At 42.6% G+C, this 11,266-nt stretch overlaps 1 protein-coding gene and 1 long non-coding RNA gene across 2 annotated transcripts in view; one reads left to right on the top strand and one right to left on the bottom strand.

The window, feature by feature from the left end:
• The first annotated feature begins 6 nt into the window (after positions 1 to 6).
• Positions 7 to 2,510, top strand: LOC107204105. Its single transcript, XR_001521470.1, has 2 exons — positions 7 to 829; positions 2,270 to 2,510. It is a non-coding gene; the product is annotated as an uncharacterized LOC107204105 (long non-coding RNA).
• Positions 2,511 to 5,210: 2,700 nt separating this feature from the next.
• The window catches only part of SMC1B (structural maintenance of chromosomes 1B), a 31,635-nt gene continuing 25,579 nt past the window's right edge, over positions 5,211 to 11,266 (bottom strand). Inside the window, exons 22-25 of the mRNA XM_015628588.1 lie at positions 9,895 to 10,046; positions 9,433 to 9,502; positions 6,681 to 6,791; positions 5,211 to 6,440 (exon numbers count right to left, since the gene is read on the bottom strand). Of these exons, the coding sequence (XP_015484074.1) occupies positions 6,330 to 6,440; positions 6,681 to 6,791; positions 9,433 to 9,502; positions 9,895 to 10,046 (444 nt within the window). The 3' untranslated portion in view covers positions 5,211 to 6,329. The remainder of the gene's footprint in view (positions 6,441 to 6,680; positions 6,792 to 9,432; positions 9,503 to 9,894; positions 10,047 to 11,266) is intronic.

Below are 11,266 nucleotides of genomic sequence, written 5' to 3'. Positions count from 1 at the left end.
GGTCCTGCAATCACAAGCACAAATCCAGGCTGAGGATGAGCAGATGGAGCAACCCTGGTGAAGACTTGGGAGTGCTGGTGGGTGAGAGCTGGACAGACCCCATCTTAGAAACCCCCCTGTGCTGGGCTGATCCCCCAGTGTGGGCAGCAGGGGAGGGGGGAAATCTGCTCCTCTGCCCTGCTCAGGTGAGATCCCACCTGCAGAGCTGCCTTGAGCCCAGGGGTCCTCAGCATCAGAAGGACATGGAGCTCCTGGAAGTGGGTCCAGAGGTGGGTAGCAAAGATCAGGGGCTGGAGTGCCTCTGCTTTGGAGACAGGCTGTGAGAACTGGGGGTGTTCAGCCTGGAGAAGAGGAGGCTCTAGGGAGATCTTACAGCAGCCTTCCAGTGCCTAAAGTGACTCCCAGAGAGCTGGAGAAGGACTTTTGGACAAGGGCACATAGGGACAGGACAAGGGTGAATGGCTTCAAACTGAAAGGGCATAGATTTACATTAGAGAGGACACGTTTTTATGATCAGAATGGTGGGACCCTGGCACAGGTTGCCCAGGGAAGCTGTGGCTGCCCCATCCCTGGAAGTGTTCAGGGCCAGGCTGGATGGGGCTTGGAGCAGCCTGGGATAGTGGAAGGTGTCCTGGCCCCTGGCAGGAGGGTGGATCTGGATGAGCTTTAACATCCCTTCAAACCTAGACCATTCTGGGATTCTAGATACAACCTTGCTGTTTTGGGATGGTGCATAAAAGTATAAAAACTTCCTGGATGCTCATGTGTGTTGCTGATGTCTTTTACACTTCTCTAGATGCTGAACGGGTGGACAGCACAACGCTGTTGGGTAAGTAATGCTTTTATTTTCACAGAAAGTTCCATAATGGTAACAACACAAGAAAAATATCCCTCTTATTTCCAAAGTAATTAAATAATTACTGTGCAGAGCTCTGAGTTAGCTCTGAGAGTTTGCTGAATGCTCTTCTTTTACTCTGGTTTTCTTTCTGCCTAGCAGCAGGTAACTGATAGCCTTTTCAGTGCCTAGCAGCAGGTAACTGATAGCCTTTTCAGGTCTATCAAATGACAAATGATAGCATTACCTCAGAATACTCTGGTCAATGTTAGTAATTCTATATACATTTTCTGGAGCTTTTACATGCTAATATCAATGAGATTTTTGGCTTCTATTTCCAAATACAGGTTTCTGTTCCAAAAGCCTTCCTTAAGGGGGTCAGGAAGAGTGAATCTCAAGGGTGTGGTACTGAAGGTGATTTTTCAGCTGAGCTGTTCAGGTTGCTTTGTGGTATTTCTATGAATAACCCAAGCAATAATACATTCAAGTTGATGGAAAAAATATAGCGAAACAACTTAAAAAAGATTCCATTCCTGAGAGATCTGTGCTGCTGCAGACAACATCAAAATTGTATAGGAGTATCATTCAGTACTGCATGTAAGGGCCTTTGGCAGTGCAGGAGGTGAAACCCCTGCTCTTTCCCAATCAAAAAGCACAAGCTCCAAGACACTTATGTGCAGGTGTAAAGTCAGAAATTAGTTTTGTAATTCCAGTGGGATTTTAAATTTATCTTTCTCTCAACTGAGGTCGTAAATCCCATTTTCAATAAAGTACAGTTAGGCAGAAGAGAAACCAAAACCTTGAGTACAATTTATTCCAGTCCCTCCTAACATCCCTCTTAACAGTCCTCCTTTACCAACTTGGTAGCACCATCTTTAGGTAGTTTTAGCACCTCTTTACTTGTAGTTCAGAATACAGATTAAGTAAAAAACCCAAGAGGATTATTGTGTGTAATACTCCACAAAATCTAAGTGAATATTCAGGTTTTGAAGGTATTTCTATTCCATTCATGTTACTCTTCAGTTATTTTGTTTATGTACTTCCAACAGCAGCTTACACCAATGATTTTTTGTTGCAGACTTAAGGGATGGTTCAGGTTGGGACCACTGTGGTAATCTATTTCAGTCCTCCTACTCAAGCTGGGGCATCTGAACAAGAGATCCAGACACACTTGTGAGCTCCATAGGTGTTAAATTAGCTTCAGCAAAAGGCAGCTGAATCCTGATCTGAGTCCCTGTTGTTTGTGTCAGTTTTGGGGGAGAGCTTGTGCCCAGACCTTTAGCAGAGTTAATATTACATGTAATTCAGAATCCAAATATGAGAACCTCAGGAGACCAGGATTGTATCTTGCTAGCTGGTGCTTAAAATAAAAAGTACACCAAACACATGGATGTAGCAATATTAATTTGTTTTCTTTCCCCTCTCTCACCCCAGGAACTTCATGTGTGGACTGTGCTAAAAGGAAGTTAAGAGAAAGTGGCACTGATTCTCCTAAGAGGATAAAGCAGTCAGATAATGATATACCCACTCTTGAATGAAAACCCCAAACACCCAAGGCCCACCTCAGCTTTTTAACAGTAGGTGTTTTACATCTGCTGCATGGAGAGTTTTGAGCTGGTATTTCCATAATTTTAAGTGGAATAAAATTGCACATACTAGCTTTCTCTTTTCTAAAGCTCTGAGTCGTGTGTGTAAAGCTTGAGAGTCAAATGAGTCACTGCCAGACCTCCCAGGCAGGACGTGCAAGGTCAGATAGAAGCAGATGCAACTTCTGGCTGCATCTGTGTGAAACCACTTGGACCAAACTCTTCTCCAAGTTAAGCCACAACGTTTGAATCTGGTAGAAGTGCCTCTTGGCACACCCGCCTTTGAAATAGAGGGGTTTCAGTTCTCCCATCAGCTGAAGTTCTGGTTTCTTCAGGAATCTTGCAGGCTTCAGTCTCTGATCCCCAAGTCCTGAAGAACAGTGTTTAACATTTATGGAACCCACAGAATGATGACCCACCTACTTTCCACTTTTGGAATGAGGATTTGTTTTTTCCTGTGTGTGGCAAAGCACGAGAGATCACCTGGGGCAGAAAGGCTGGAACAGTGCTGCATCTGCAGGGACAGTGCAGGGCAGGTGCTCCCTGACCTCTGCAGTGGGTTCCTATGGAAATACTTTAAATATTGGTACATCACAGACTATGCTGCCTTGGGCAGCAGGTAACAGTCTTGCAGTGGAATGAAACCCAGTTATTATCAAAGGATCTGTCTGCAGGTAAAATTCCTAGTGTCTAAGTTCACCTTCATTTGAACTGGTCCAAGGGTGAAGGTGAGACCCTGCAGTACCTGGTACTTCCAGGTACTTGGCAGAAAGACAGAATTCCCACTGCAGCTGCCAGCACTGGTAATCACATGTAGTTTTCCAGTCAGTGGGCTCTCATCTCAGTGTCTGCAGGAGAGCATGTCCAGGGCTGTTCTTTGGCATCACCTTTGCTGATGCCATGTCTTGGTTTGGAAGACAGGTGTCTGCTAGGAAGGGCAGGAGCCTCCCTTGGAATGAAAATGTAGATCCCCTCCCTCTGAATTATTATTATTTTGCAATCAAGGGGCTCTCAGGCAGAGCTCTGGGGATAGAAATAACAGTTCTTTACTAGTATGTATAACAAGGCACACAAACAACAATAACTACAGCGTTTACAACAAAACAGAACCAGGGTACCCGTGACAGCTTTCTGGGCTGAGACGGGAAGGGATGGAGGAGAGGCTTTGTTTCACAGACCCCTCGGGCAGTCAGTCCCGGTGCTCCTGCAGGGCTCTGAGGAACACTCAGCTGGAACAGCAGGGATGAGCTGAGATCTCGGGTTGGTGGCTGAGGTGTATCAGCAGCTCTGCCTGGCACTGCCACACGTCCCGGCAGGACAGGGGGATGTGAGGCCAAGAAGGAAGAAGGAGAAGCAGCAGCAGCTCCACCTGAGTGATGGTGAATTCCCTTCTCCAAGCTGCAACAGCTCAGAGTGTCTCGCTCTCCAGCCCAATAAGCCAGCCAGCCCCCAGCTGCCCCTCCCCTTCCCTTCCTTGCTGGGCCCAGCCGAACTCCCTGTTTCTCTCAAGCGCACAAGTACCAGCCATCAGGATTCCCTGCAACTAATGGGCAAAAAATTTCATAGGCAAGATGGAATGAAAAGAAAGACATCTAACCCCCAACATGCCAGTACAGGTGTACCCGGCAGGGCTGAAGGATTGCTCCTGTCAGTTTTCCCTGTTGCTGTTTCCTAAAGATTTGTGTTATGCCTTCAGAGAGCAGATCACATTGTATTGGGGTTTTACAGGGAGGGCAAAGGGTGGGTCTGGCAGGTGACCTTCCTGAACTGTGGTTTGGCAGGTCTTCACTCCCTGGGACAAAAAGCTTTAGTGAGGTGCACTGTGAGGATTCTGCTGTGCTCCTGCAGGCCTTCAGGCATGCCACAGCCACCCTGTTCCTCTGACAGGGTCTATTTACACCAAGATCACTTCTGAAAATTGTCTTTGAGCATCACAAAGAGCATTATCTGCGAGACTACCTTCAAACGTAAGCTTGTACAGTCAGTATGAACGGGCTGCTTTGGAAGTGACTAGCTAGGGTCCTGTGATCCTGTTGATCAGCTCAGAACACTGCATCTGTTTCAAGCTGAAGCAAAATTTATCTTGCAGTGATGTATTTATGACCCTAATTACTACCACTATTTAAACCCTAAAGTAATGCAACTCCTTATCAGGCCATTGAAGTTGGGTCCACAATAGGAAATCCTACCCCTCCCCTTGGTAAGGATCAGCTTACACTCAGCACCAGTGATTATTCCCTTGTAGATACTGCTGAACTGTAGCTTGTCCAGCAGCCTCCCATCTCCTCAAAAGCAAAGAGTGAGGGGTTATTTTATCTCCTAACACATCTGTTGTTGTGTTCTGGGGCTGCAGGATCATGTCCAGAGAGTTATTGGTGACTGGCATGAGAAGTCCACGAGACTGGTCTCTGTTTAAGCTCAGGAAACCGTTTATTCAGATTAAATCAGAGACAGCCCAGAACAGAGGCAGGGTGGTAGGTTTTATGGGGCAGGGCCAGGGTGGAGTTTAAGGTTGGGGACTAACAGAGACATAAGGAAGAAACCCCAGGGGCACAGGACCAATCAGAGCACCCTGGACTGCCACCCCAGGCAGGGCTGGGGTGGGCCAACTCTTCCCAGGCTTACAGGGCACATCTCCCTAGGAAGAGGGATGGAATTTTACCATTCCCAGGCTTTAAAGCCACACCTCTCACCTAAACAATGCTTATCTGAAGCTAAATCTTTGCCTCTGTGGGCAGCAGCACCTCCCAGTTTGTTACCAAATTCTGAATTAAGGCACTGATGCTGACTCGTGTCAGAGTAAATTATTTTATTCAATTAAGTGTAGCAATAACTCAAGTACTTGATGAACATCTGTATTCCTGTGAAACATGTTACACTCCTGCTCAGACAATCTTCCTCCCTGAGGCAGGATCCCTGCAGGCCCAGCACAAGCCCAGGGCTCACAGCACGTGATAAAGCAGGGGATGTGTAAGCAACCCACAGGACAAAAGGAACCTGCTCTGTGAACACAAGATACAATTATTATGAACAATCACAAACAAAGGGAACCTCTTCAGCACACAGAGGTGGAACATAAGCCAGATAAAGTGATTCCAGCTTTCAGTTTTCTGTACCCAACTCCATTAACTTTAGATGAAAAATTCATTAACTTCCAGCTGCTTAGATGAAAAACAGCCAGCAAAGCAACTTCAGTGTACTGGGACAGCTGCACAGTAACAAACCAATACATTTTTCTATATTTCTATATTAATTTCATTTGCCTCTATAGCATCTGACTCATTCTTTCCACTTCTGAACGAGGTGAAATAGCTCAGAGGTGAAATTTTTCAAGGTTACATCACAGCTCTAGAGCTGCATCACAAGTTTTTGTACAGTTAACTAATACTCGTGTAACGTTGCAGTGGAAGACTGAAGTCTTTCTGGTTGTCACAGAAGTCACCAAAGATAACGAGCACATTCCAGTACCTTACTGTTTTAGAACAGAGGAAATAATCCTATCTGAAGGCAAACAGATGCAGCTACAACACAGAAGGTCCTGACTGGAGTAGTGAGCACCTGAACAGTGTGCTGGCACTACTGAATTTTCATAAGAAAAGTAGGCTTGTTCTTTGAGATACTGTACTTCTGGAAATGAACCTGCAGCCCTTCTTTGTACAGCCAAAGTATTTGGAATGAATGCTTTGAGTACCAGTGTGCACACCTCAGAAACAGCCTTGGGCTCCCACTCCTTAACAAAACTGCAACAAGGAGTAGCAGTCGATTCCCTTAATATTTTGCAAAACTGCTTCACTTGAAAAGTGAACATTTCCCAGTCAACATCTAATAGCCACATTCAAACTCAGGTTTGTAACAGTCAGCTGTGAACCCAGCTCCTGCTGTCACCCAGCCCTGACACCATCCATGCGCTATTCGAAGAGAGAACCATGGCTGGGCTTCTCTGCTGTGTCCTGCTCTTCTCCCTCTGGGTACTCGGTAAGATCCAGGGTCAGGACTCGGCTGAACATAATGTCATCGTGCTGAGAAGAGGGAGGATGATCACACCATGTAACACACTTCTGGTACTTGAAATAGGCATTTCATAGTTATGAGATGCAATCATAAGATTGAGTTCCCCAAAGGAAGTTCCCTGGAGCTGGTACCTGCACAGCAGGACACACCCACTCACCAACTGTGCATGATTCACTGGAGTAACACTTCAGGTGCAACCAGCACTTCAACAACCCCATGTGGATTATTTAACCATAATTAATTGTTACCTCAGGACACACTCCAATCAATGCATCTGCCTTGCAATAAAACTCTTCCTTCAGGGAAATAACTATCGTTTGGAACTGTTCATGTGCCTGTTCTCTAATGAAACTTGAGACCTTTGGAAAGAAACCAAGTATTTCAGTTAGTTCTGGCAACCTGAAACAATGCTGTGATTAGGGAATGGTGAGGAAAGGACTGAACTGTGCTAGATGCAGAATTCCATCATTTAAATAGAATTGCTAAAACGAGAAATAAACCAGTTCTAAAAGCCAGGTATTTTGCATGGTTTCAAGACAACCCCTCAGATGTGCTGCTTTTTGAAAATACTTAAGAAAATAATGGTTCATTCTAATGAATAAAGCTATAAAAAGACACCAGTGTCAATGAATAGCAATTTTACTTTACATAACTAGAAAGGAAGGTGGAAATTTCTAAATAAGTTTTAAGAAAAGTGAAAAGTTTGTTACTGGCTGTGTAATAATCTTAAATTAGTTCACTGCAGACAGCAGCAAATTTCTCAATGATAATGCAACTCAAAGGTACAAAATTCAAGTTATTAATTGGTGAGTATTGCAATGTCCCCCGGTATAAATAAAATTCTGGGTAAAGGAAAACCTGTACATTTTTAATGAGCCCTCTGCCTGCACATTTCTATGTGACATGGAAATTAATTTTTTAATGAAAGAACTCTTAGAAAGCTACTGGAAAAACTGTTGCAAGTAAGTTACAAGCTTCACAATAATTTCAGAATATATTTTCAAATAGTGAGAGATCTGCTTTAATACATCATCAATCTGAAATAATGGAAAGAGTTTAATTTCTTACAATAAAAAAATGGGTACCAGTGAGTACAAGCAACAATCTTTTGCAGATCAGTTTTGCTTACTTGCAGTATTTAATTTTAGCTCATTTTGAACTGAATTGTGAAATTCAGGTGCACAGAGGCAAAATCACCTCTTTGTTTCCAGTGTTTTGACAAGAATGGTGTTCAGCACATCCTTAGGCATAAAGGGGACTTCTCTTCTGCCAGGCAGAATGAGCCTCCTCAGAGGGTCAAAGTGCAGCAAAATGTCTGGTGCATTCTATTAATCAGCATCAGCTCTGTTAATGCATCATAGGTAGCCTATATGGAAAGCTGGCAACATTCCCAAAATCCTCACCTTCATGCAATGTGTACAGGATTGGGGCATGTCTAACTGCAACAGGAATTTATTTGGATTCATAAAGTCATCCTGGTAACAACCATGTAAAGGCATGATCTGGGTCCCTGCCCAGCTCCCGCCAGAGCCAGGAAACATCAGCCAGCCACCCCAGAGAGCTGCAGAGACAGGCAGTGCTCATCACCTGACACACCCACCACAGCTTCCATGAAGAACAGAAATGTGAAATTCAGCAGTAAATGGTGTAACAGCAAAGGAAAGCCTGGAGTCAGCCTGAACTGCTCCAAGTCACCAGCCTTGAGACATCTGAGCCCAGAAAGAGTTATACACAGAAAACACAATACTCATATTTAACTGGAATACATTATCTTTGAGTAGTCCCAAGTAAGGCTCATAAGCAGAGCAGTATGTGATAGAAGCTCAGGTCACAGAGGTGCTGTGTGATGTGTAATGCTGTTTTTAATCATGTCACTGAGAGCCAAACCCTGAAGTTTCCTTAGGGATCTTCATTATAGCCCCACTACATCCCATCTGATGTTGCTGAAACACACTGCACCAAGTTAAAACAACCTCAGGGCCTGCCTAACCCTTGTGCACTTGCATCCCAAGGATTATTTACGGAATTCAGGTTCAGGAACCTCTCACAGTGAGTCAGTAATCTCCAAGAAGGAATTGAATTCTATGTGGCAGGCCCAAGTGATAGAGCTTCCCAGCTATCTATTCCAGAGGAACTGTCCAATCAAACTCTGGGGTACTTGGCACATCACAGTTAATGCCTTCAAGGGAAAAACCAAAATGTTTGGTGTTTAAACAACTGCTTTTGTTAGGCTTTACCAAGACTGACATAAGCAGTAATGCTGGTAGAAATATTGTTCTGAAAAAAAAAAAAATGCTTCTACAGAAGAAAATCCAGGCACATGTGGAAAGTTTTAGGATTCCTCCCTACAAACAATCCCCCTGTTCTGAGCCTCCCCCCTCCCAGGGGCTGCCATAAACAGCTGCAATCTCTGTGCTCCAGCCTTGTTTCTTGTCACATTGAACAGTTATTGGCAAAAAGGGACAGAGAAATTGAGAGGTCAGGAAGGTGTTTAAATCAAGAAAAGTCATGTGACTAAAATGACTGGAGCAACAGCTTAATTGGTGCTAAGCCAAAAATAGTTACTAAGCCAATGATATTAAACACTCCAGTGACAGAATGACTTGGTTTCCACATCCAGACACACTCCTTGCTACTTTTCAGAGCCAACGGAATTCCAAGGCCTTACCAATTCCAAGCAGCACAATTCCCAGGTGCCCTCCAAGTCAGACTATGCCACATAGGGTTACAACACAACACACCTGCACACCTTCACACTCTTCACCACCTCATCTCACCTTCCCAAATTTTGAGACCAATCAAACACACTTGGATTAAGGAATTTAAATTTTAAATTTTTCCCATATCTCATGGACTGACTCATTATTTGAGCCCTAAATCCAATCTAATTTAAAACAGGTTCAGGCAGGCTAATCAATCTCTGTATCTCAACACCCTACAATGGAAGTAGCCACCCTTCTACAAAAAGTACCATATATTGTTGGTAAAAGAGCAACTTACTTTATCAATGTTTGTGTTGTCCAGTGCAGCATCTATCTCATCCAAAATAAAAAAAGGAGCTGGACGAAAGCTGCAGAAGACAAGACAGTATTTTGCACTGAGATACCAAAATGTTAGTCAACATTTTAATTACTTACTCGATAAATAAAGTTGAAAATAATTAAATATAAGAATAATATTGCAGACTAAGTAGTTAGGTATCATTTAACATTAAATAATAGACAAGAAATTAACAATTAACAGTTAATATTTTAATTAACATGAAGTTCTACATTGAATATATAAAGTCATGACAGATGAAGAGTAAGGACTTCAGCAATGCTTGAACACTCCATTAGAAGAATTCTTTTAACGTGTGTAAGCGTAATGCTGTCTCTTTCCATCACCTACTTGGCCAGATACTTGGAGAATACTCTAATACTTCTTTTTTTCCTCTGAATAATCCCACAGCAGTTGTTTTACCTGTGTATGGCAAACACAAGAGCCAGGGCTGCCACTGTTTTTTCCCCTCCTGACAAGCTGTCCATTGGCATAAAGCGCTTGCCTGGAGCTACGCAGTTGAAGCCAATGCCCTCCAGATATGGCTCCTCAGGATTTTCAGGACTAAGGAATGCCTGGAAACAAATACACTTAATTGTTAAGATTAATTAAATTATTTAGATGGGTATTTTTTAGGTTTAAATACTGACTGAGCTAATGAGGAAACCAGTGAGTTTGCTTCGCTTTCAGGGAACCTGTTCATACATTCTGAGGAGCAGTATCCAGCTTCCAGTGAATATGGTTTTGTTAACAAACCAGGAACCAAGAGGCTCAGTAACAAAACCAGTATGGAAATAGTGCCACATATTTGTTATTCCCAAACTTTTGACTACTGAACAAACTTGATTTTACCACCATTTTATGTAACTGCTTTGATTTTTTTAATTATTAAAATATTAGACTTCAAAAGCAAGTTTCTTCTTTTATGGCCTAGAAGACAATGTATTTGCAAAACTGCCTTTTTTTTTTGTGAAAGGTTAGCTTTACAGAACCTAGCTTTGAGCTGGACAAAGATTGCTTGCAATAAGTCCTTTTCTGTACTTTGTACTTCTGTACCCTTTTCTGTATCTTGGTTCCAAGGGACAAAATGTAATAGCATTATTTTAACGGAACCACCATTTTTCCTAACCCCTAAAAGTATGACGGGTAAGATCTTTGCTACATGGTTTATTTTTCTTATTAATAAAAGAAACAATAAAATAATACAGACTCCTCCCCCTCTGCACAACTGAAGACAGATAAATTTCCTTATTTAACCCTTGTTTCAAATGTCTCCTCTTAGATCACAGACATCATGGAAGAAAATCAAACCACACACAACATGCTGAAGGAAAACAAAATCTTAAGACAGACAACAGTTCAATCCTTTAAATATTCCACTAACCAAAGCATTTGGAGTTCCCTCTTGAATTTTGGTATTAATACAGGAACAGTAACAAAGATAAAAGTGAGACAATTTTTCTACATATTTCTTAAAAGCTGCAAACATATTATGTCTGTTTATTTTCTAAATATTTAGGTGGAGTAGAAGGTGCTTCAAGACCCTGTACAAAACACTAGCACTGATTCATGATTTTCAGTTGTCTGTACTAATGATTATTATTCATATAACTTGATGTGTAAACCAATCTTATTTTAAAATGAAGGACTCAAATTAGCAAACTTAAACCACTACAATTTCACACTCATGTTCTGATAATTAGCAAGTCTGCTAAAAAGCAAAGAGTAAAACTAAGCCAAGCTGAATAGCTCCGAATTTTGCTCACAGATTATCTCCCTCTGTCTAATGTCAAGC

Source organism: Parus major, chromosome 1A (genome assembly GCF_001522545.3).
Source record: "Parus major isolate Abel chromosome 1A, Parus_major1.1, whole genome shotgun sequence".
Lineage (NCBI taxonomy): Eukaryota > Metazoa > Chordata > Aves > Passeriformes > Paridae > Parus > Parus major.
The sequence above is the reverse complement of the archived record's forward strand: the minus strand, read 5'-3'. Positions and strand labels throughout refer to the sequence as shown.